The sequence below is a fragment of the Pan paniscus genome, chromosome 6 (assembly GCF_029289425.2).
Source record: "Pan paniscus chromosome 6, NHGRI_mPanPan1-v2.0_pri, whole genome shotgun sequence".
Classification (NCBI taxonomy): domain Eukaryota; kingdom Metazoa; phylum Chordata; class Mammalia; order Primates; family Hominidae; genus Pan; species Pan paniscus.
Genome location: NC_073255.2, coordinates 167,362,821 through 167,389,704, shown reverse-complemented (window position 1 = coordinate 167,389,704; position 26,884 = coordinate 167,362,821). Strand labels below are relative to the sequence as shown.

At 37.5% G+C, this 26,884-nt stretch overlaps 1 protein-coding gene across 2 annotated transcripts in view; it reads left to right on the top strand.

Moving 5' to 3' along the window:
* COPG2 (COPI coat complex subunit gamma 2) overlaps positions 1-26,884 on the top strand; it is a 162,587-nt gene that overhangs the window by 98,200 nt on the left and 37,503 nt on the right. For both annotated transcript variants that reach the window (XM_034964992.3, XM_055114877.2), the window contains exons 10-20: positions 6,353-6,486; positions 7,413-7,480; positions 9,528-9,716; positions 15,698-15,793; positions 16,106-16,349; positions 18,402-18,477; positions 19,489-19,592; positions 20,184-20,309; positions 21,446-21,508; positions 22,269-22,408; positions 22,963-23,134. In XM_034964992.3, coding sequence (XP_034820883.1) covers positions 6,353-6,486; positions 7,413-7,480; positions 9,528-9,716; positions 15,698-15,793; positions 16,106-16,349; positions 18,402-18,477; positions 19,489-19,592; positions 20,184-20,309; positions 21,446-21,508; positions 22,269-22,408; positions 22,963-23,134 — 1,412 coding nt within the window. The remainder of the gene's footprint in view (positions 1-6,352; positions 6,487-7,412; positions 7,481-9,527; positions 9,717-15,697; positions 15,794-16,105; positions 16,350-18,401; positions 18,478-19,488; positions 19,593-20,183; positions 20,310-21,445; positions 21,509-22,268; positions 22,409-22,962; positions 23,135-26,884) is intronic.

Below are 26,884 nucleotides of genomic sequence, written 5' to 3'. Positions count from 1 at the left end.
GTTCAAGTGATTCTCCTGTGTCAGCCTCCCGAGTAGCTGGGACTACAGGCATCCACCACCATGCCCAGCTAATTTTTGTATTTTTAGTAGAGACAGGGTCACCATGTTGGCCAGGCTGGTCTCAAACTCCTGACCTCGTGATCTGCCTGCCTCAGCCTCCCAAAGTGCTGAGATTACAGGTGTGAGTCACCGCACCTAGCCCTTTTACATTCAGTGTTATTACTGAGATGTGAGTGAGGTACTATTCTATTCATCATGCTAGTTGTAGCCTGAATACCTTGTTTTTTATTTTTCATTGTGTTATTGTTTTATAGGCCCTGTGAGATTTTTTTCTTTAAGGAGGTTCTATTTTGGTGTATTTCAAGGTTTTGTTTCAAGATTTAGGACTCCTTCTACAGTTATTGTAGTGCTGGCTTGGTGGTGGCGAATTCTCTCAGCATCTGTTTATCTGAAAAGAACTTTATCTTTCCTTCATTTATGAAGCTTAGTTTCACTGGATACAAAGTTCTTGGCTGATAATTATTTTTTTTAAGGAGGCTATCGATAGGACCCCAATCCCTTCTAGTTTGTAGGGTTTCTGCTGAGAAATCTGCTGTTAATCTGGTAGGTTTTCCTTTATAGCTTACCTGATGCTTGTGCCTTACAGCTCTTAAGATTCTTTCCTTCATCTTGACTTTAGATAATCTGATGACTAAATGCATAGGTGATGATCTTTTTGTGATGAATTTTCCGGCTGTTCTTTGAGCTTCTTGTATTTGGATGTCTAGGTCTCTTGCAAGGCCGGGGAAGTTTTCCTTGATTATTCCTTCAAATAAGTTTTCCAAACTTTTAGATTTATCTTCTTCCTTGGGAACACCAGTTATTCTTAGGTTTGGTCATTTAGCATAATCTCAAACTTCTTGGAGGCTTTGTTCATTTGTTTTGTTGTGTTTTGTTTTTTTAAGATTCTTTTTTCTTTGTCCTTGTTGGATTGGGTTAATTTGAAAGCCTCGTCTTTGAGTGCTGAAGTTTTTTTTCTTCTACTTGTTCGATTCTATTATTGAAACTTTCCAGTGTATTTGTCATTTGTGTAGATGTGTCTTTCATTTCCAGAAGTTGTGAAGGGAGTGAAGAGGACTCTGTGAGGGTCCTTGGTTGTAGTTTTGTTTAGTGCGCTGGTTTTCTCAAATGCTGGTTGTGCTAGCAGTGAAGTTGTCATGTATACTGACTCTGGACCTCTGGTTAGCCAGGATGTTACAGGTAGTTGAATTAGCTGTTGTTTTCTGTTTTCTTGGATCAAGGTTGTTCTTTTATTAGTTGCTGCAGTGGCTTGCATTGGTTGGCCTCCAGCCAGTAGGTGGCGCTTTCAAGAGAGCATCAGCTGCAGTAGTATAGGGGGGATACAAGCTTGTTCTGAGGTCACTTGGGTAAGTATTTGGGTTTCTCAAGGGATGATTGGGGCCATAGAGCTCCCAAGAGATTATGCTTTTTGTCTTCAGCTACCAGGGCAGGTAGGGAAAGACCATCAGCAGGGGGCAGGGTTAGGCATGTCTGAGCTCAGACTGTCCTTGGGTGGGGCTTGCTTGCAGCTGGTGTGGAAGATGGGGGTATGGTTCTCAGGCCCATGGAGTTATGTTTTATGTTCCCAGGGGGATTATGGTGCTTCTGCTGCAACATACAGGTTACCATGAAAGTGGGGGAAAGCTGCCAGTGACAGGTCTAACCCAGCTACCACACAGCCAACAAGGCCAGTCTCTCTCCCACCGTGCCCCACTAATACCACCGAGTTTATATCCAGGCAGCTGGTGAGCAGGGCTGAGATCTTGTCCCCCAACGATTAGTTTTATTTGTTTATTTTGAGACAGAGTCTCACGTTGTCGCCCAGACTGGAGTGCAGTGGTGCGATCTCAGCTCACTGCAACCTCCACCTCCCAGGTTCAAGCAATTCTCCTGCCTCTGCCTCCCGAGTAGCAGGGATTACAGGCATGTGCCACCATGCCTGGCTAATTTTTGTATTTTTAGTAGAAACGGGGTTTTGCCATGATGGCCAGGCTGGTCTCGAACTCCTGACCTCAGGTGATCCACCTGCCTCAGCCTCCCAAAGTGCTGGGATTACAGTTGTGAGCCACAGCTCCTGGCCTATTATTTTTAAATTATATATTTCTCCTTCCTTTTGTCAAGTTTTGCTTTATGTCTTTTGTGGTTCTATTGTATGAGTATGTTTATCATTGTTAAATCTTCCTGATGCATTCACCTCTTTAACATTGTGTAATGTCTATCCTTGTTGCAAGACAAGTTTTGTCTTAAACTCTTATTTTGTCTGCTATTAATGTAGCCGTTCATGATCTCTTACACTTACTTGTTTGTATGGCATACATTTTCCGGTCTTTTTAATTTCATCCTATTTGTGTCTTTGAATCTAAAGTGTATCTCTTAGACATCATGTAGTTGGATCTTGCTTTTTAAACCTGTCTAGCAGTTTGTCTTTTAGTTGGAGTATTTAGTATATTCAAATGTAATATAATTATTGTTGGGTTTACCTTTGCCATTTTGCTATTTGTTCTGTGTTAATTTCCTGTCTTTTTTGTTTCTCTCTTCTTCTTTGATTGCTTTTGAGTTAAAAAATGTTCAGTATATCATTTTAATACCTTCATCAATATTTTAACTTTAAAAAAAGTTTTTTCATAGGTGTTCCTCTAGGAATCATAATAAGCATTTTAATTTACCACAGTCTACTTCAGATAATACTAACTTAATTTCAGTAAAATTTAGAATCTTTGCTCCAATATAGTTCTGTTCCTTCTCTCCTCCTATTTGCTATTATTGGCATGTGTGTTATCTGTGTATATGTTAAGAACTCGACAATGTAGTGTTACAATTATTGCTTTACACAATTTAATGTTCTTCACAGTAGTTAAGAAATGAGAAAAATTGTAGAATCTTTCATATCAATTAATATATTTACACTTTCTGATGCTCTTTATTTCTCCCTGATTATTCATGTCACTGTCTACAGTCAGTCTTTCAGTCTATTCTTCTTTTAGTATTTTTACAAAGCAAGTCTGTTAGCAATGAATTCTCTCAGTCTTTGCTTCTCTGGGAATGTCATTTTTAGCTTTCAGTTTTGGAGGATAGTTTTGTTGGATTATAGAATTCTTGTTTTTTCATTTTAGCACTTTGAATATGACATTTTACTGTCTCTGTCTTCCATTGTTTCAGATGAGAAATCAGCCATTAATCATACTGATTTTTTCCCTGTACAGTGTGATAAGTAGTTTTTTTCTTGCTGCTGTCAAGATTTTATCTTTATCTTATGCTTTCTTTGTTGTTGTTTATATATTTATTTATTATTTTTTCTTTCCAACTTTTATTTTAGGTTCAGGGGTGCATGTGCAGGTTTGTTACACAGGTAAATTGCACGTCATGGGGGTTTGGTGTACAGATTATTTTGTCACCCAGGTGATGAGCGTAGTACCACCCAGTTGGTAGTTTTTTTATCCTCATCCTCTCCCACCCTACACCCTCAAGTAGGCTCCAGTGCCTATTGTTCCCTTCTTTGTGACCATGTGCACTCAATGTTTAGCTTCCCTTATAAGTGAAGACATGCAGTATTTGGTTTTCTGTCCCTGTGTTAATTTGCTTAGGATAATGGCCTCCAGCTCTATCCATGTTGCTGCAATGGACATAATCTCATTCATTTTTATGGCTGCATAGTATTCCATGGTGTATATGTACTACGTTTTCTTCATCCAGTCCACTGTTGTTGGGTATCTAGGTTGATTACATGTCTTTGCTATTGTGTGTAGTGGTGCAGTGAACATATGAGGGCATGTGTCTTTATGGTAGAACTGTTAGTCCAAACTGTACCATTTTGTAAGCCCCTTGTCATTTCACAGACCTTGATCAAAGTGAAACATTCCTTGGGGGACTGGGCCGTGAGAAACATCCTGCCCGACTGCCTGACTTTCTTATCACATTCTGCTGGGAAAAAGTCCAAGGAACATCACTGTCACATCCTGCCAGAACAAGGGCCAAACCACCTCATCATGGGAACATCTTATCAACATCCTCCCGGGCAGCAAGCCATAACCCTCAGACCCCTCCCTCCCAGGCCTAAAATTGCCCCAGCCTGTAAGCAGAGGTGGGCCCTGGCATTAAGCTGGTGCCCCGCCTCTGCAGGTCTTATGCTGGACATAAAACCTGCATTGCTGTAGAGCCGCCAACTCTCTCTCAGTCTTTCTTTAATCCTCGCCTTCTCATCAAAACCTAAGAAGAACAATTCATATTCCTTTGGGTTCGTATTTAGTAATGGGATTGCTGGATTGAATGGTAGTTCTAAGGTCTTTGAGAAATCTCCAAACTGCTTTCCACAGTGGCTGAACTAATTTGCATTCCCAACAGCAGTGTGTAAGCATTCCCTTTTCCCTGCAACCTCACCAGCATCTGTTATTTTTTGACTTTTTAATAATAGCTATTCTGACTGGTACAAGATGGTACCAAGCATATGAAAAAATGGTCAACATCACTAATCATTAGAGAAATGCAAATCAAAACCACAATGAGATACAATTTCACACCAGTCAGAATGACTATTTTTATGCTTTCAACAGTTTCACTCTGATGTGTATATATTTGAATATTTTTGTATTTATTCTGCTTGAGACTTTTTGAGCCTCTTGGGTACATAAATTAATGTTTTTTCTAAATCAAACTTATGAGGTTTTCAGCCATGGTTTCTTCTTATGTTCTTTTTCCCCTTTGTGTCTCTCTTTTCCTATGAGAACTCCTATCATCCAAAATGTTGGTACCCTTGGTCATGTTACACAGGTCTCCAAAGCACTGTTCATTTTTCTTCCTTCTTTTTTTATTTTCATCAGCTGGTTTATCTCAGTAGATCTACAAGTTTTCTTATTCTTTCATCTGCCTGTGCAAGTCTGCTATTGAACTTTTTCTGGTGAATTTTTCATTCCAGTCATTGCACTTTGCAAATCTAGAATTTCTATTTGGTTTCTTAAAAAAAAAATCATTTCTGTCACTTTATTGGTAGTCTCATAAGACATCTTGTTGTACTTCCCTTTCAGTTAAATATTTTAGTTTCCTTTAGTTCTTTGAACATATTTATATTAGCTGACTTAAAGTTTTTGCCAGTAAGTTCAACATCTGGGCTTCCTCAGGAATAAATTCTATTGACTACTATTTTTTTCCCCATAGATGGGTCATAGTTAAGTATTTCTTTGTGTGTCTCATAATTATTTTGTCAAAAACATTATATTTTAAATATTATAATGTGACAACACTGGTAATCAGACCTTCCCTTTCCCTATCCCTGGGGTTTGTTGTTTTTGTTGTTGTTTGTGACCTTCCTGGACTATTTCTGTAGTCTTTATTCTGTATCTTGTATAGACACTGAAGTCTTTGTTTGATTAGCTGAGTCACAAATAATAATTTGACAGATTTTCTTAAATGCTTTAAACCAGTATATCTCCCATCATTTTCCAACGAGTGCTGTGTATGTTGGGGCGTGCTTTCCATGCCCCAGGTGTTCACAGCTCTGCCTTAGCCTTCACTTCCTGCTTTGTGCAGAGCCTCAGAGTCAAGCAAAGGTTAGAGAGCGGAGCTCTGTCAGGTCTTTAGTGGCTGTTTGCTTAGCCCTGCACGTGCACATGACCTTCTGTATCCCCAGAAATATTTTAGAAATTTTCAAAGCCCCCTAAGGACATCTCATTTCTCAAATTTTCCTTTTAAGTTTTTTGGCCAGCCTCTTGTTTGCCCCTGCTAAAATTGCTGCTTCTGGCAGCTGCAAGATTAACCAAATACTACTGATTTTTTTGGACAAACTCCCTGGGCATAGGGCTTTTCATGCTGAATGAGCTCTTGAGTCAGGTGAAGTAAAGATTAGCCTGTGAATAGGGCTTTTCTAGGAGCACCAGACAGGTCACATAGTGACAGTTCTCTGGGGATGAGATTTTGGCCCAGAGCTGCTTTTGTAGCTAGGCTGCTGGCATTCACAGTTACTGTGGTTCTGAGGCTGCTGGTTTCCAAGACTGCTATGGAACTGGGAAGAGGTGCATGGAAATTGAGAATGAGTAGGTTAAAACACCAGAAAGCTCACCATTTTTACTAAGATTCAGCTACTTTTCTTAAATAGATGTTCAGGATTGTTGCAAATCTTTGATTAATTTTTTAGAGTTCTGCAAAAGTTGATTTTGACAATTTTGCCAGTGTTCTAATTGTTTTGTGATGAAATGAATTTTTAGAAATCCCTCATCCACCATTCCAGAAGTGCCTCTCAATCTGCCTGTGCTTTTAATCCCTATGCATATTGCCTCTCTATTTGATATCTAAATAATGGCCTATAAATATTTATTGGCAGCCATGAAAGTCCACTGTTTGATTTCATTGAGAGCTGCTTGCGAAATAAACATGAAATGGTTATTTATGAAGCTGCTTCAGCTATCATCCATCTTCCTAACTGCACTGCAAGAGAGTTGGCACCTGCTGTTTCAGGTTTGTTTTATATTTGATGGCTGGCTTTTATGTTCCTAAGTTTTTGCTTTAAGTTTCATAGGTCTGCAGAATAGGTATTAAGAATGTTTTTTGAACACTAGCTCTGTGTATATATAGCCTTTGCATTCTGATAGCTTATATGTAGATAGTTTATTTTAGTTGTTCCTTACTTTATTACTTTTTTTAATGTTTCTATTTCTCTATATAAAACTTTTGAAAGAATTTTATTTATATGTACATAGTTTATTAATAATAGTTCTTTATTGCTTTTTTTAAAAGTTTCTGTTTCCTCGTATGAAACTTTTGAAAACATTTTACAGTTTTCCTTGGTGTTTAAAAAGCCCATTTGTTTTCAGAACTGTCAATATTTCTACCATTTAGTTCAGGTATTAATGGGTATTCTAATTTTTTTTTAAAAAGAGCAAACTTTGTTTCCTATTTAAGTTTTCATAACTGACCAAAAGTGCTTTTTCTTTTTTTTTTTCTTTTCTTTTTTTTTTTTTTGAGACGGAGTCTCACTCTGTCACTGAGGCAGGAGTGCAGTGGCACGATAGCTCGGCTCACTGCAAGCTCTGCCTCCTGGGTTCACGCCATTCTTCTGCCTCAGCCTCCCGAGTAGCTGGGACTACAGGCGCCCCAAAAGTGCTTTTTCTATTTTGATGTTACATTTTTCATGTAAATTTTTGATGCTGTGATAAAATTTATGCATATTTTGAATGTGATTCATTATGTACTGTATTTTCAGCTATATGGTATATGATGAGATAAGGAATATTCACAGCATATATAGGTAATATTCACTGTATCTATATCTGTATTTTACTTCTTCAACTTTTCTATAGTTCTCTTAAGCCAGGAGTATTCACGGTATGTATATGTAATATTACTTAATGTTACATATTATTATTATTATTATTATTTTTTAGTTCTTCAGCTTTTCTGTAGTTCTCCTAAGCCAGCCTTGAGATATGCAGCTGTGAGGACCTTGAACAAGGTAGGTGTTTCTTTGCTAATTATTGACTTATATCAGTATTTAATTGAGAAACATTAAATGTGAAGCATTTGGTTTTCTCTCCAAGGTTAGTATATGTGATTTGTGGGCTTCACCTCTACAACACTTCACTTGTATTTGTGGCCTTGAGTATGCTCATTTTTATTATTATTTAGCTGAAGATTATAACTCATTTCTGACTTCTAAGCATTTTATATTCAAGAGCCACACTGTCCAATATGGTGGCCATTAGCCACCAGTGGCTATTTCAATTTAAATTAATTAAAATAAAAAATTCAACCCTCAGTCACATGAGTCACACTTCTTGTACTCACAGGCACATGTGGTCAGTGGCTATTGGACAGTGCAGATCTTGAACATTTCTGTCATTGAAGAAAGTTCTCTTACACAGTGCTGGTCTACAGCAGCCCTGTCCAGTAAAAACCCACTGTGAATCACATATGTGATATTAAATTTTATAATAACCACATTAAAATTTTTAAGGTAAAATTAATTTTAATAGTATATTTTATCATAATACATATAATATGTCATCTCAACATGTAATAGATATTTTTACATATCTCAAGTTTTTGACATCCAGTATATTTACATTTACAGAATACTCAGTTTGGATTAGCCACCTTTCAAATGCCTGGTAGTCACATGTTGCTGTTGGCTATGTTATTAGACAGTATAGATTTAAAGGATATAATACAGAAACACAGAATAAATTAAATAAGCCTAGAAAATGTAAATGAAAGTTAAATATAATAGAAGACTTGTCATAGGCAATACATAATTATAAATTAATTGTGTAAACAGTCGAAGAAAAGAGAAGTTTAGAGCAGCCATGGAAGAAACCTTTATAGAACAACAATGTAAATGGTTTTTTATTTATTTATGTTTTTTGGAGACAGAGTCTCACTTTGTCTCCCAGGCTAGAGTGCAGTGGCACGATCTTGGCACACTGCAACCTCCGCCTCCCAGGTTCAAGCGATTCTCATGCCTCAGCCTCCCAAATAGCAGGGATCACAGGCACCTGCCACCACGTCCGGCTAATTTTTGTATTTTTAGTAGAGACAGGGTTTTGCCATGTTGGCCAGGCTGGTCTCAAACTCGTGACCTCAGGTGATCTGCCCACCTCGGCCTCCCAGAGTGCTGGGATTGCAGGTATGAGCCACCAGGCCCAGCCTAAATTGTTTTTAAAGAGTTGATACAGGTCTACAATCCCTCATCTCTAATCTTGGGGCCAGATGTGTCTCAGAATTTGCTTTTAGTTAAATTTTAGAAAGGTTATATGGTGTTATCTCTTATTTACTAACCCCAGTGGGCCTGGGGCAGCATCCCACCATTAAAAAACATTAATATTTTTGCACAAAACATATGACTATCCTTGTCAAGTGGTATAAATTAAGAATTAAATAGTTTCGCATTAGTTTGGGTCATGTTTTACTGTTAAATGGATTTTCATCCCAATGCTCTGCTTTCCAGAGTGTTTTCAGATTTTCCAAATTGTGGGTAAGGGATTCCATACCAATATTGGGATAGACAAAGAGGTGGGACAACATCAACAAAAACAAGGATTCAGGAGAAAGGCAGACCATGTAGTAACCATAGATAATGCAGTTTGGCTGGAGTTTGTGTCTTGAAATGCAGCAGTATTTTTTAACTGATAAGATATTAACAGTCTTTGTCGAGCACTGACTACTATGCTAGATCCTGTTGTCAGTACTCCTAACATCTAATAGAATAGACGTATATGAACACACGTACTATAAGGAAATACAGGCCAATTATAATTTTTTAAAAACGATAATGTTAGAAAGGTTAGAGGAACCTAACAAAAGAGAGTACGATGCTATACTCTGGCCGTTGATCATTTATTAAAAGATATACCTCGTTAACTGGAGCCATTCTTTTTGTTTTTGAAACAATTACTTTTAACTTATCCTGTCCTCTTTGGATTGCCGCTTACCTCAATTAAAATTTAAGTTCTGGCCTTTATCAAAAGCAATTTGCTTAATTTTTTTTCTTGCCCTTCCACAAGGTGGCAATGAAGCACCCCTCTGCTGTTACTGCCTGCAATCTGGACTTAGAAAACTTAATCACAGACTCAAACAGAAGCATTGCTACCTTAGCCATTACTACACTCCTCAAAACAGGAAGTGAGAGCAGTGTGGACCGGCTCATGAAGCAGATATCTTCTTTTGTGTCTGAAATCTCAGATGAGTTCAAGGTAAGAGTTTAAACATGATCATATTTTCTCCCAGTCTGTTGGCTGCCTATTTATTTTCTTAACGGTATCATTTGAGAAGCAGAAGTTTTAAATTTTTATGAAGTCTAATTTATCAATTTTTTTCTTTCATAGTTATTACTGTTCCCTAAGAAACCTTTATCTACTTATTTTCTCATGCTTTAGGCTAAATGCTTTATGGTTTTAGATTTTACATTTTAGGCAATGATCCAACTTGAATTACTGTTTGTTTGGTAAGTTCAGTATTTTTTCCATACCTATATCTACTGTATTCCACCATAATTTGTTGGAAAGACTTCCTTTTCCCTGTTGGAGTGCTTTGGCACCTTTGTCTACAAAGCAAATACCCATATATTTTAGGTATATTTTTGGGCTTTGTATTATGTTACTGAACTGTTTGTCAATCCAGTACCAGTACCACACTAATATTGATTAATGTAGCATTATGGTACCTCTTAAGTAGTGTGGTCTTCCAACTTTTTCTTTTTTAATATTCTGGTTCCTTTGCATTTCCTATGAAATTTAGGACCAATTTATCAATTTCTACTAAACAAGCCTGCTAGGATTATGACTGGGATTGTGTTGAATCTATAAATCAATTTGGGGACAACTGACATCTTAACATTATTTTTCTATTTCATGAATATGGTATATCTCTCCCTTTAGATCTTCTTTAATTTCTCTGAGCAGTGTTTTGTAGTGTTTACTCTAGAGTCTTGCAAATCTGTTGTTAAATTTATATCTAAATATTTTATGCTTTTGATATTTTATTAAAATTTTTATTTTATTGTTTACTATTAATGAAAAACTTTTAAAAAATACTTCTCCATATTAACTTGGTATCCTGTAACCTTGCTGAGTACTTTTACTGGTTCTAGTCATCATTATACATATTCCTTGAGATTATCTATATAAATAATTGTGCCATTTGTGAATAGAGGCAGTTTTACTTCTTTATATCCAATCCAAATGCCTTTCCTTTGTTTTTCTTGCCTAATTAAAAAAGTACTTCCAGAACAGGTTTGAACAGAACTGGTGAGAGTATGTCAGAGATGATTTTAAAAAAATAAATAAATAAATTTCAGTTAAAAGAATAAAAGTAGAAACATTTTATTGCTTCATTCTTTTTTTATACTCAGTCAAGTAATATAACTAACCCTATTTACTCTCTACTTAGTATGCATCCAGACTTTTAAAAAACAAACTTTACCCATGTATTCAAGCAGACAGTTTTGTGCATCTGGTGCAGCAGTTGCTGTTCTAGTTTTTTCAAATTGCATTTGTAGGAGTGAGTTTTTTCCTAAAGACGTGTATTTGTTATTAAGATACCTTGGCTTTGATTTTGAGTGCCTGTGGTAGTGGGATCTTTGTATGACCTCTTGAGCAGTACACAGGGTCAGTGGTCTCTATGATTCCTCAGTGACTTAGGGTACAGGCATTAGTTGAGGTTGTGGTGAAGTTTAGCTGGGGATCTGGACACATAGTCAGTCAGTCTTTGGGCTCCAGTAGTGGCAGCAGCACACCAAATGTGCCTATTTTTAGGCCCAGCTTACACTGGCTCCAGTGTTTGTGGGTACTAGAGGGCTATCCTTGGGCCTCCAGGTGGCTTGATAGAAAGAGATACTGAGAGCAGTGAGCCCAGTGTGTGAGTGGGTTCTCCGGCCCCTGGCAGCTGGGGTGGTGTGGGTGATGGGCAGTAGTGATGTTGGAGCAACCTACAAGGACACAGGCAGTCTTATGTTGGTGTTGGCAGAAGCTGCAATGGGTTGGGTAGGCTGCATTTTCCCCATTTTCTTTAGGATTTTTAGTCTTTTGTTTCCTTAATTTTTTTGTATATTCAGGATATTAGCTCTTTATCTGTGAAAGATGTTATGAATATCTTCTCCTGGTTTGTCATTTGTCTTTTGACTTTTCTTATGATGTCTTTTGACATGCAAAAGTGTTATTTTTTTTAGGTAGTCATATTTGCCAACCTTTTATTTTATTTGACTTTGAATCATAATTAAAAATTATATTCCCTTCAAATTTTAGAGTAATTCACTCATGTTCTCTTCTAATACATTTATAGTTTCATATTTTACATTTAGATCTCTGGTCCGTTGAATTTTTTTATTATATATGCTATAAACAGATTCAATCTTATCCTTTTCCATTGACTACACAGTTAGTTGCCCCCCAAAATTTTATTTAAAGCCAGGTGTGGTAGCTCACACCTTTAATCCCAGCACTTTGGGAGGCCGAGGCAGGGGCATCGCTTGAGTCCAGGAGTTCAAGACCAGCCTGGGCAACATAGTGAGACCCTGTCTCTACAAAAAAATACAAAAATTAGTCAGACGTGGTGGTGCACACCTATAATCCCAGTTACTTGGGAGGCTGAGGTGGGAGGATCACTTGAGCCTGGGAGGTTGGGGCTGCAGTGAGCTGTGATCATATTGCACTCTGTCCTGGGCAACAGAGCAAGATCTTCTGTATTAGTATGTTGTCACACTACTATAAAGAAACACCTGAGACTGTGTAATTTATAAAGAAAAGAGGTTTAATTGGCTCACAGTTCTGCAGGCTGAACAGGAAGCATGGCAGCATGGCAGCATCTGCTTCTGGGGCAGCCTCAGGGAGCTTTTACTCACAGTGGAAGGCAAAACAGGAGCAGACGTCTTACATGGCAGGAGCATGACCAAGGGGGGTGCGGAGGAGTGTCACACACTTTTAAATGACCAGATCTCACAAGAACTTACTATCACAAGAACAGCACCAGCAGGGAAATCCATCCGCCCCCATGATCCAGTCACCTCCCACCAGGCTCCACCTCCAACACTGGCGATTACAATTCAACATGAGATTTGGTTGGGGGCACAGATCCAAACCACATTACCTTATCTAAAAAAAAATTATTTTAATTTTTTCTGTAGACGGGAAAGCTGAAAGAAAATTTTTAAGACCGTCTTTGCCCCAGTAATTTCAGACATCATCTTTATCATATGTACTTGAGTTTGTATGTTCATACAAACTCAAAAAAGTTGCGTATGTACTTGAGTCTGTTTCTGGAGTGTCTTTTCTACTTATATATTGGTCTGTTTATTCATATACTACTGCTATACTCTGTTCTAAATATAGAAGCTTTGTAGGATGCTTAGCCCTCCATCATAGTTCTTTATTTTCATTGTTTTCCTGGCTATTCTTGCATGTTTCTTTCTTTTTTTTTTTTTTTTTTGAGATGGAGTTTCATTCTTGCTGCCCAGGCTGGAGTGCAACGGCGTGATCTCTGCTCACTCTGCAACCTCCCCTTCCCAGGTTCAAGCAATTCTCCTGCCTCAGCCTCCCAAGTAGCTGGAATTACAGGCACCCGCCACCATGCCCAGCTAATTTTTTATATCTTTAGTGGAGACGAGGTTTCACCACGTTGGCCAGGCTTTTCTCAAGCTCCTGACCTCAGGTGATCCACCCGCCTCGACCTCCCAAAGTGCTGGAATTACAGGCATGAGCCACCATGCCCAGCCACATGTTTATTTTTCTAATGAACTTTAGTATCAAGTTGTCTAGCTTCATAAAAAACCTTGTTGACATTTTCTGTTGGGATCACATTAAATTCATAAGTTAGGGGAGAATACATATCCTGATGATGTTGGAACATCCTAAGAACAAGGATGTCTTTTAATTTGTTCAAATCTGCTTTTATGCCTTTCAAGAATGTTTTATAAAAAATATTTTTATATTAGTTTTGAATGGTTTTAAAATGCTTATTTCTAAATAACTTACCTTTTTCATTGCTATTATAAATGTTTTTTATTCCATTTTATCTTCTACCTGGTTATCATTTATGTATATGAATATTACTGGTTTTGCATGTTAATTTTATATCCTGCTACCTTGGTGAATTATCGAGTTAGTTTTATTATTCATTCTCTAGGGTTTTCATATATACCATCATGTCATCTAAAAATAAAGATATTTTTGTTTGTTTTGTCTTCTCCGATTCTTGTTTCTTTGTTTTCCCTTATCTAATTGCATTGGCTAATATCTCCAGAGTAATGCTAAATAATTGTGGAGATAGTGGCATCCTTGCATCACTTCTGACCTCAATGGGAATGCCTTTCAGGGTTCCATATTAAGTAATATGCTGTCATTAGGATTGAAATATATATGTTTATGTTATGGACATATCCATCTGTTCCCTTTTTTTTCAAGAATGTTTATTAGGAATGGATGTTGGATTTTATCAAAGGCTTTTCAGCATTTTGGATATAATCCTTTGACTCATGAATGTGATGTTATTTTATCAATTTTCTAATGCTGAACCATCTTTACATTCTTGATAAACCCCATTTCATCATGGTGCATTATTTCTTTAAGGTAGTGTTAGAATCTATTAACTAATATATTTCTTAGAATTTTTACATCGGTATTTATAAATGATTTTAGTCTGTAATTTTTCTTTCTGTACATATATACCATCTTTATTAGGCTTAAGTATCATTGCTTCATACAAACATTATGGAGATTTTCTTTCATTTTCTATGCTCTGAAACTTTATATATGGATTTGGGGTTATCCGATTGTTGGTAGACAATTCTAAATTCTCCATGAGTCTCTTCTCATTTCTGCACATCTTGCAAGTTAGGCGCTAACTGCCCTCTGTTTCCTGCTACCATAACTGTATTCCCTTTCTATAATACAAGACATCTTCTAGCCTTAGAAGATAGAGATCATGTCTCCCTCTAAAGGAAAGGGAAGATTTCCTTGCAGCCCCAGGAAATACTAATAGTATTTAGAGCAAAAAGCCCTCTGGAGCAAAAAGTAAACATGTTTATGGTCCAATATAATAATGTTTTCCTTCGGAAAAAAGGACAGGCGTACTTACTCCCCACTGTAAAATGTTCAGGTTCCATCCTTAGGGTTCTTATTCAGTAATGCAGCCTACTGCAAGACCAGGTATTATCTGGCTCTCTTTGCATTGCACTTTGGGAATTGGGGCTCAGGAGACCCACCCCAAAATGCTCACACTCTGGCTACTGCTACTGCTGTGAGTAGTTAACTGTCTTTCATCACTGAGCCAGGAGTCTCACCCCAAAATGCTCACACTCTGGCTACTGCTACTGCTGTGAGTAGTTAACTGTCTTTCATCGCTGAGCCAGGAGTCTCTTGTTTTCTACCAGCATCCATGAAATTGTGACAGGTTAACTTGTTAGCCACAAGCAGGGTAAAATCTCACATTCTTCACACATCTTGACACTGGTCTTTATTTTTATTTTATTTTATTTTATTTATTTTTTGAGACAGAGTCTCTCTCTGTCACCCAGGCTGGAGTGCAGTGGTGCGATCTCAACTGACTGCAACCTCCGCCTCCCAGGTTCAACCAATTCTCATGTCTCAGCCTCCCCGAGTAGCTGGGACTGCAGGCCCACGCCACCACACCCGGCTAATATTTGTATTTTTTTTAGTAGAAACGGTATTTCACCATATTGGTCAGGCTGGTCTCGAACTCCTGACCTTTGGTGATCCACCCACCTTAGCCTCCCACAGTGCTGGGATTACAGGCATTAGCCACCGTGCCTGGCTGACACTGGTCTTTAAAATTGTGGTAAAATTCCCCTAGAAACCATTTTGTGAAGTAGTTCCTTGATAGCTTTCTCTATTCTTCTATGGAAGTCAGTCTGTTCAAGCTTTTTATCTTTATGGTTCACTTTAAAATCTTTGATGTGATCATTTGTCTGAGGCAGAGGGAAGGGATTTGTTGAATGAACTTTATTTTTACATTGCTTTGTATTTTCCTTTGTGGTCTCCTTGGTTATCTTCCATGAAGAACAATTATTGTCATTTTAGGCAACTACAGGATCTTCTTAGCTTGTAGTAAAAAGTATGTTTAGTAGCCATAATTATAAAGATGAATGTCTTTTCTGTGTTTGCTTTTTATAGGTGGTAGTTGTACAGTCATAAAAATGAATATTCTTTTTGTTTTTCTACAGGTGGTGGTTGTACAGGCAATTAGTGCTCTCTGTCAGAAATACCCTCGAAAGCACAGTGTCATGATGACTTTCCTCTCCAACATGCTCCGAGATGATGTAGGTAGACTACTTTTTAATCATAGGAAGTTGCTGTCTTAAATTCTTAGGATTGCCATGAAATACCATAGTGTTTTAAGATTTCTTTATCATCTCAGTATGCCTCTCAAGTAGTACACTAAGTCTGGTTACTGTCTTATTACTAAACATGCCATTGCTTTGCTTTCCCCACTTGGAGAAAAAACACTTTTGTTTCTTTCATAAAAGGTGGGAAATGAAATTTGAATATTATAAGCATAAACCTTGGAGTGTAAGCATTTCTCCAAAATGTGTCCCTAGAATGAATGGCAGTTTTATCTTCTTTTTTGCCAGGGAGGCTTTGAGTACAAGCGGGCCATTGTGGACTGCATAATCAGCATTGTGGAAGAGAACCCTGAGAGTAAAGAAGCAGGCCTAGCCCACCTTTGTGAATTCATTGAGGACTGTGAACACACTGTTCTGGCTACTAAGATTCTACACTTGTTGGGCAAAGAGGGCCCTAGAACGCCTGTCCCCTCCAAATATATCCGTTTTATTTTTAATAGGGTTGTCCTGGAGAATGAGGCTGTCAGAGCTGGTGAGTCATTGGGACACTGATATTGACGATGCTGATCTTTTGAAATACTTAAGAGAGTGATAATGAAATTGGAAAATGAGGTTGCAGGATTTATTGGATGGTGGGATTTTAGAGCATGCTTAGGGCCCAGATATCTTTCTTTGTACTCAGTTTCCACCCTCATTTTTGCCTTAGATTAGACAAATAACCCTTCGCTTTCAGTAAGATAGGAATACTATGATGGCTCATCCGTTTTTTCAGTTATAGCCGTAAGCATGAATGTTTGTAGAATTTGTTTATGTGTTTCTATATATATATTTTTAAGCGACTTTTCCTCCCTAATCTTTCTTTCCCTTAGCATATGAATAGATCCAAATCTCTCCCATTAAAGATGTAAACTGTCTATGAGCCTTTCACTAGCTACTGACTCTATACTTTTCCTTCCCCTCGGAGATAAACTTGAAGTAGCCGTTATTAGCCACCTGCATGAATTCATTATCCATTTTTCTCTTTAACTCAGAATAATGTAGCTCTCCCTTAAAAATCCTCAAGTAATTTTATTGAAAATTACTTATAAACTAGTTGTAAAATCAAGTTAGATACTTTAATGTTCTTACCTTTGTTTACACTCAGTCCACTTGATGTGCTATTGACTGAACACTTCGTGAAACCCCATAGCCTTGGTTTCCACAATAGCCTACATGTTTCCATCACTCCTCACTCTTATTTATAGAGCTCCTCTTTCCAGCACCATTCCTTAAAATATTAGTTCTCTGTAAGATTTTGACTTCTCAACATCTACATTCCTCTTGGTGATCATTTTCAGAGCTCTGCTAATAGGCTGTGACATTCCAATCATGTCTCTTTCCTGAACTTGTTTGTCCAAATAACTTAAAGCACTTCAAACTCAACCTGAAATTCAAACTAACCTCACATTCATCATCCACTCAGTTATCAAGATAGAATCTTGTTCTGCTGCCTTACAGCCCCTATCTGTTCTTTAGCAAAGCGCTTTCAATTGTGTCTCCTTAATATTTCTTCATTCTCTTCTATTTTCGTGGTGCTGATTGAGGCTGTCATCCGTTTCAGATCCCTAGCTATCTGACTGCTTCTAGACCCACATATATCCAGCCTATTCTTTACACTCTGCTAAAAAAAAAAAAAAAGGCGGGGGGGGACTTTCAAATGTACAAATTTATCTCATATTTAATATCCTTTAATAATAATGTTGAGATTAAACCATACCCTAATTTTGTTTTATTGCCAGTCTCTCCCTTGTCTCTTCTTGCTCTCCAACATGGGTCCTATGCTCAGCCTTGCCCAACTGTCCAGTACTACACCACACTTTCTTCTCTGGGCAGGGGCCATTCGAACGTGTTATTTTCTCTGCCTCTAATACTCTTATCCTGCCTTTTTCCTCTGGCTAACAGTACTTGTTCTTCAGATTTTAGCTCAAGTAATATGTGTTAACTCTTTGTCTTAGTTTTCCACCACCAATTCGGATTTAGTTCCTTTCTGTGTATTCACATAGCGTCCTGGATATATTTCTCCTATGGACTTACCTATGATGTATTGTAATTCTCTCTCTACATACCTATCTTTCTCACTAGAGTGTAGCTCCTTGAGATCAGGGACATGTCTTTTATCTGTCCCAGTACCTAGCACAATTCCTGACAAAAGTTTGGTGAACAATGAATCTTTGTTGAATGAGAGGAATTTTAATAATAGAATTTCTTTTTATGCTTGGGGCTGGTTGTTTGAGATTAGAGCTTAATGACATCAGTGTGATATATAAGGGGTTGTGGTGGGGTGGAGATATAGCTCCTACAGAAAATCTATATGAATCCTTTTCCTCAATTTTTGGAAGATTTTCCTATTCAGAGCTCTCTTGGGCTTGCAGAATTCTATTTATGCTTAACAGTATCAAAGAAATAAGATCAAGAAACACTCAATAAAACAAGGGAGTTTATCTCCACTGAACATGGGGACACTTTTCTAATTTTTTTTCAAATGGTTATTGGTTAACTCTGAGAAACCAGTATTTATGTACCATAATTGTATGCTTCATTATAGCTGCTGTGAGTGCTTTGGCTAAATTTGGGGCTCAGAATGAGAGTCTTCTCCCAAGCATCCTTGTACTCTTACAGAGGTAAGTTAAATAATGTCTTTTTTTAAAAAAAATAAGAATTCTATATGGTTAAATAGTGAAATCCTCATTCTACCATAGGGCGGATGCACTCTAAGCCCTAAGAGTAGAGCTATTGGAGCAAGTCAGGGGCAAATGGCAATTCCTTTCTCTTTTTAGTAATTATGTATACCTCCCAATCAATTTGATGTGCTATTGACTGATCACTTCATGAAAGCCCCTAGCCTTGGTTTACACAATAGCCTACATGTTTCCATCACTCCTCACTCTTATTTATAGAGCTTCTCTTCCCAGCCCCATTCCCTAAAATATTAGTTGTCCATAGGGTTTTATTTGCTAGGTACTTGTCACATTTGATTTTGGCTTTCTCTCACATGATTTTGAGAAAGTGACTTAAATACATGTGCCTCAATTTGTACAACAGGGGCTTACTTAAAAAACTGTTAGGTAATTCACTATGCAGAGTTAAAAATAATAGTTTTTCATTGTCTTCATGACTCTCTATTTGATGAGGAAAAGACTTGCTTTAGCAAACTGTGATTGCATCTTATAATTGAAGCAGATAAATTACAAGCCAAAGGTTGGCTAGTTTACGTAAAACAAATTGTCATTTGAGCAATAACAGTGGCTGGATTTTGAATTTATCTTTTTAGTATCCTTAGAGAGTATAATACTCCCATTTCCTAATTACAGAGAAGTCGAAGTCTTCAACAGGGTCATGTAGTTACAGATGGAAGAAAAGACTCCAGACTGCTATTTCATGTTCTTGTGCTCCTCGTTATTTTAATGCCTACTTATGTAGTGCTTGTGATTCACAGTAACAGTATTTCTTTAGTAATTCAGAGCAGTACCCAAGATTTGTGAAGACTTTAGGAGCCACTGTTGGCTATTGTTGAGCACTTTTTTAAAGATAGTATCAGATGACGACCTGAGCTGTGTCCTTTAGATTTGGTAGTAGAGCTATTGGAAGTCTTTGGGGTACTGTGACATGACTATTCTGTTTCCCCTGGACAGGTGTATGATGGATACTGATGACGAGGTACGAGACAGAGCTACCTTCTATCTGAATGTGCTGCAGCAGAGGCAGATGGCACTAAATGCCACATATATCTTTAATGGTCAGTGAAAACCAAGGATGTACACTTTTGTTCCTCAAATGGTGCCTTGGAAGCATATTTCATGATTTGCATATGAGCTAACTTCACTAGGCAAATGCTTGGTTTTTGTCTTTGAGTGCACTTCCATTTCTAGAGAAACCTGTGTTTATAGGATATTTTCTAATTTGGTAATGGTAATTCCTATGCAACAATCTATAAGAATATAGATTGGGCCCTTACATTTTTTAGGAACATTGCTCACTTATTCCTGGTTCTCCTTGAACTCCCTCTTGGATGGGTTTACGTTTTTCCCGTTTTCTTATGCTATCATTGTTCCCATATAGCTAAGTTGCTTTCTTTTCTGGGAGGTACATACATTTTGTTGAAAATGTGTATGCTATGCTTCCATGTTTCCTTGAATGAAATAAGTCAGTTTATAAGTTTATAAGGTAATTTCAAGAATATCCTTTATTTTTATATTTAGGTTATAAAGCTTTTGGTTATATTTTTCTCTTCCTTCAGAAAGCTTAGATAAATATTACAAACCTGGGCCTATTTGGATTCGAGGATTGGCAAGAGGTTATAATGCTGAGATTTCTCTATGTTTCACAGGTTTGACGGTCTCTGTACCAGGGATGGAAAAAGCCTTACACCAGTACACGTTGGAGCCTTCAGAAAAACCGTTTGACATGAAATCAATTCCTCTTGCTATGGCTCCTGTCTTTGAACAGAAAGCAGGTTAACTCTATTCGTTTTTCTGTGTATAAGTAGTTTTGCAAAACTAAAAAATATTAGCATATTGTCTCTAATACTCATTTAATTGTCACTTTTTTTTTTTTGAGATGGAGTCTCGCTCCCGTCGCACAGGCTGGAGCACAGTGGCGCGATCTCTAGTCACTGCAACCTCTACCTCCCGGGTTCAAGCGAGTCTCCTTCCTCAGCCTCCTGAGTAGCTGGGATTACAGGCATGTGCCACCACACCTGGCTAATTTTTCTATTTTTAGTAGAGACTGGATTTCACCATGTTGGCCAGGTTGGTCTTGAACTCCTGACCTCAGGTGATCCACCCACCTCGGCCTCCCACAGTGCTAGGATTACAGGTGGGAGCCACCGTGCTCAGCCGATTGTCACCCCTTCTAAGTCTTTTAGATTTAAGACATATTTTTATTAGAGTTTAAAAAAAACTCCTGGTTTTTACATAAAAGCAGTAAGATGAAATGCACTCCAAAATGAAGGGTTTTTTTAAATGCAAAGCATTACAGTATCTGAAGTCAGTTGCCACTGTGCATCTCAGAGCAGTAATAGTGCTGTCGCCTCCTATTTTTATTTTCTGAAGTTGATAATCTCTAAGTTAATTGATTTTGTTATTGGAGGTTCGTCTTAAAAGAATTTATGGGAGACAATCATAAAAAATATTCCCAAAGAATATCTAACTTTAAAACTTATAAACAAAAACAAAAGAAGTCATAAATGTTTAGTGGTTAGAACACAAAACTGGGAAGAAACAATTTTATGCTTATTTTCAACATTTTCAGTTTTTCTGTTGATATAAGTAATTTTTCCTATTTTGATCATGAGAAGATTTTTAAAATAAATTGTTTTTCCTTTTCTGAGTAATTTTTGTACATTCCAGTCCATTTAAAGCAAATTCTATATTTTTAGGGCTTACTTTATGATTCCACAACATATGTTCACTAAATACATCTTAATTTGAGTGTCCCCCCACCAGAAGTGATAGATAACCTATAAGTATGATTTAGTAATAGCTCATTATATATCTGCTAGAAATGTCTGCTCTCCTCTCTTTCTGTCTGCATTGCTAGCTTGATAGTAGTGGGAGAAGTTCACTTACTTGCTCATATCTGTCTTTATAGAAATCACACTTGTGGCTACTAAGCCAGAGAAGTTGGCTCCTTCCAGGCAAGACATTTTCCAAGGTATGATGATTTGATGGTTAGACGTAATAATCTTTCCCGTAGGCATTGTAAATATAATAAAGTCCACCAGTCTTACTCAAATTGATCAGTTCTCAATATAGGAAATCTTCGTGTGGCTGAACACCATAGGGTATAGTTGCTGAGGCTACCTGGAGTCCATGAACTTTCCAGTTTGTAATTGCTAATTGGGAATGTTTTTCTTTTCTGTATCTCGTTGGTTAACAGGGAACTCATTGTAAAATAAGTATTTACTTTCTTTTTTTTTGTTTTGCTTTTTGCTTTCATTAATATATAAGCTTACTTACTTGAAAGATTACTTCACTAAAACTTGGGGACATATTAGTTGAATGTTCAACTATTAGTAAGGCTATGGAAACTAAAGCATTTTTTTTTTTTTTTTGAGACAGAGTCTCGCTCTGTCACCCAGGCTGGAGTGCAGTGGCACAATACCGGCTCGCTGCAAGCTCTGCCTCCTGGGTTCACGCCATTCTCCTGCCTCAGCCTCCCAAGTAGCTGGGACTACAGGCGCCCGCCACCACGCCTGACTAATTTTTTTGTATTTTTAGTAGAGACGGGGTTTCACCATGTTAGCCAGGATGGTCTCGATCTCCTGACCTCGTGATCCGCCTGCCTCGGCCTCCCAAAGTGCTGGGATTACAGGCGTGAGCCACTGCGCCTGGCCAACTAAAGCATTTTTTAAGCATCCAGACTAAAGTCTTTCCCTGTCTTCTTCATAGCCTACGTTCTTTTTTCTTGATAGAACAATTGGCTGCCATTCCTGAGTTTCTGAATATAGGACCCTTGTTCAAGTCTTCTGAGCCTGTTCAACTTACAGAAGCAGAGACAGAATATTTTGTTCGATGTATCAAGCACATGTTTACCAATCACATCGTGTTCCAGGTAAGATAATGCCCTTGGCTGCTGTAGAGATTTAGTATAAACTGGTATGCTTTGAGACAAATATCCTTTACCTATAATTCTAGTTTCTATTATAGAGAATTAATTTGGCAGAATTTCTGGTTTTCTTGCCTAACACCAGAGCTATAGAGATCCCTTCATGTGATGGGTAACTTTTGATGGTTAAAATCTAAAGGACATAAAACTGAAATGTGTGAAGTTGGACAACATAAAGTATAACCAATTTTCTAAAATCAGCATTTAACATCAGGGTAGATTAAGTGGGCTATTCTGAGAACTTAGATTTGACAGCCATCAGACTTCTGCCATCTTGTTTGGTACAGCAGTCTCAGGAAAGAGAAAAAACTGATGAATAATATAAACAAAAGACCTCAAGAATAAGGCTCTCCCTGTTGCCAAAAGAAGAATCTTAGGAGGAGACCTACCCTGCTCTGTAGAGATAGAAGGTATAATGGGTTCCAGAGCTGAGTAGTGGGTTATGAGTAGGAAGGATAACTTGTTATCCTTCACAGCTTTTCCATTTACTGACTTTTCAGTTTGACTGCACCAACACTCTCAATGACCAGCTGCTGGAAAAAGTGACAGTGCAGATGGAGCCATCAGATTCCTATGAAGTGCTGTCTTGTATCCCAGCCCCCAGCCTTCCTTATAACCAACCAGGAATATGTTACACTCTTGTTCGTTTGCCTGATGATGACCCTACAGCAGGTACTAACCCTCAGAAGGGAGGAGATACGTGATTCAGAATGCATTTCCTTGTGAGCTCTTCAACTCTTCAAATGCTCAGTTTAAGAATGTGATGCTTTTCTAGAATTTAATGATAAAGAGTGTTTGTGTATGTGTGTTTGTGTGTGTGTGAATATATATATTTATAAAATGGGTTACTGCTGCAGAAATATTAATTTTAAAACTAAATCTCTGAGTACAATTTGCTGAACACTTAATCTTAAAAGAGAAACTGAGTGTGTATAGCAGTAGCACAAAAAGGAACTCAAGCTTTCTGTTGGAATAATGTGACCACTTGTGAGAGTTCATATACCTGGTCTCCTGTGAAGAATCTTGACCCTCTTCTCCTCAAAGTTTCTATCTAGTTAGATAGAACTTGGTTATGTAGTAGATTGTTGGCATTTTAAAATACATCATTTTTGAAGGTCCTGTAGCATAAGGCTGGTGTCTGAGAGCATGTCTCAGCCTAGTGAGTAGCTTAGCCAACCATGTGTGTCCACATTAAGAAGGGCTTTTAATTCCCTGCTTGACCCATATGCAGTCTTTGCAGGGTGGAAAAATAGCCCCTAAAAGACAGCCAACTAGTGCCAATAGTAGTATTTACTTATTTGGAGACTTGGGAAGGTGAATGTCAAGTATTTATTCTACTTGATTCCCCCCACCATCATTTTCCTCCTTGATTTCTTCTCTTCTCATGTTCAGTGCACAATATTCGTAACTGTTACCCAGTTTTCACAGAAATAAGCACACACATCACATTTATGTTTTGAACAACTTTTACTGCTCGTAAGTACAGGAGAAACAGAAGTTAAAAAATTAACAAATACTGGGAAAGTTACAGAGTTACAATAAATCATAAAAGCACTAGTAAATAGTTATCCCTGGTCATCATTCAGTTACATTTGGGGCTTAACCTGCTTTCTTTTAGCCCCTCTCCAAACTCCCTTCTTAGATGTTGGTTCCTGGGAGCCCCTGTCCAGTCTTATCTGTGTTGGGTGGTAGACCAGGCTACTCAGACTCTAGCACGAGGTAGATTCACGTTGGCACCACTGCTGTGTCTGAATCCCAGATTGTTCCCTCTGGCCCTGGGTGGAACTCTACTTCTATTCTTTAGCCACCCTGGATCCATAACCCCCTGAGTAGGAAGGCACTTTCCTATCTGGCCTCCAATATTTCTCCTTTGAGCTCGAGGCTATCTGGCTTTAACCTTTAATTACCTCCTTTATCCCTTTGTGAGGTTTCTCTAGTTCCATTTCCTTATAACTTTGCTTTCTCTCCTGGTCTGTTTTTCTCTCCAGTTAGATTTGTCTGAAATATGTCCACTAGCCAGTAATTAAGCTGGCTGTACTCTTAAGTAAAGCTAGTTTTATTTACCTTTTTCTAAACTAGTATTTGGGCCCAATCTTAATGTAGTCCTGTGGTTTCTACTATTGTCTGGGGAGACTCTGCACTTCATCAGTTCTTTTCCAGTAGCCATCCCTCCATGTTTCAAAATTCCTCCCGCTATTCTACCTCTCACCAACGTCCTGTTTTTTAAGGGATGCTATTACTTTGCCACTTAATTTCAGAGGGAAGTGAAATGCTGAACCCATTGAAGAATCAATCCCTTGCCAATTGAGAATACTAGCTCTTCCCACTTCCCCAGGTTCATTTTGCTAACTAATAACTCAGGTGGCTCACACCCCAGAAAGTATTCTTAACGGAATCTAAGAAGTATAATTTTATAATACCAAAATACACAAAACAACAATATAGAAATTACATATAGTATAGGAAAAAACCAACAACAACAACAGAAAACATTTCCACCAAGAGAGGAAAAAGAGGAGAGGTTTTCTTGCCCCTCTTCACTAAGGAGTTTTAAAACATAGATCTTACAAATTAGCCCAGAGATTTCAACATTTGGTCTGCTGGCTATGGACTCTTTTGCTTGATGGTTTGTTTGATTTTTGTTTATAAAAGTTTGGCATTTAGGGAATTGTTTAAAGTTTTGTTAGTAGTAAGTTTATATTTGACCCATCATATACCTACTTAAAAAACAAACTCCTTTCTATTTAGTTTTTTGTCAGAATTCTCAAATTTTTAATCCATGGCCAATCTAAAGTCTATGCTGTGCAATGGAAGAAGTGAAATACCAGGGCATAGATGGTAATAAGTATCTTTTACCCATTCCTTTCTTCTTGCATTTTCCCATCACAGATATTCCAAATTTTACCTATCACCTCAAGGTCTTAAACATCAATATGTCTCATTTCAGAAAAATAATATTTTTCCTTATAATCACGGTGAAAAAACAGAAATTCTTGGTTTGATTTCCTTCAACTTGAAAACAGTATAGCATAATAGAAGGGAATATGGGTTTGATAGACAGATGAGGATTTGAATGCTGGCCCTGCTACATACTGACTGTGTGATCGTGGACAAATTATTTGATCTCTTAGGACTGTTACAGGATGAAATGAAATGAAATAATAGGTAAGTTGCTTCACATGGTGCCAGACACATAGAACCTTTTGGTGTTTAATTCTAGAATTATCCACTTTCTTCCTTTATCCTCTCTAAAATCAAGTCTTCCAGAGTTCAAAAGACACATACCCTCTAATCTCTTCCAGAAAGTTGTTCCATCAATTATTCCTTTCTTTGATCTATCTTTAATCTTTCCTACTCCCCTTTACTTTATAAATGTATAAAAATCTACCCTATCTGAAAAAATTTGCTTTAACCCAACATCAATATATTACCGTAACACCTTCTCGCAAAGGTTGGGCAATTTCTTGAAAGACTATGGACATCCTAAGTGTCTATGTAACTAGTCCTACTTATTATCTTTCGTCCTCCCAGAATTTGTCCTTTACCTAAAAAGTTTTAGAAAAGCCTTTAAGGCAACATTCCTTCTAAGCATTCATTCTCTTTCAGCAGCTCTGTTTCCCCTGAATATTTATTGCACCCGTAACAATATATATTATATACACAACATTCTACCAATTATTCCCCATGTTTGACCTTTTTAATGCAACTACCAACTTAACTTTTTATTCCACTACCTATTCAAAACCATTCTAATCTTTATATTGCTTTTATTTATCAGGTTTTATTGCATCATATTTCTTGTTATCTGGAACCATTTCAACAAATATTAATAACTTATTTTAAAACAGTCTTTAATAGAAAATATTCATACTAAGATCAGCTGTAACAGTACATGTATGTGAGTTTATTTTCTCTGATTTTCATTGGAAATATTGCCTGCCATATAATGATTCATAATTATTTGAATTTCTTGACTTTCTGCCTACACTTCCTTAAAGTGCCATCTTAAGCTACTGTAGTCGCCCTTCCATTATTTTTTGTTCAGTATTAACCATATTAACTTGGCATTCTGTACTAAAAACACAACTTCAGTTAAGTAAGATTTGCCTCAGAGTTTTTTACTTTAACTCACCTCCACTCACCCACTGGGATCCATATTAATAGGCTCAGTGAAGCTTTGCATTCTTCTAAGCCAAGCATTTAATCTGAATTTTAACTCAAATACTAAAAAAAGCCGTATTGTTAGAACATTTGATTCAGCCACCCTTTCCCCTTCCTTTATCACTAGAATTTGCTTCAGTCTGGCTTTAAAATCAATATTCCTGCAGTCTAACCCATTGAAAGATCTGCCAGGATTCTCAGTCTGAGATCTCCTTATTTACCCACTCATTTGTCACATACCCAGTCTGCCATTCCTCAAAC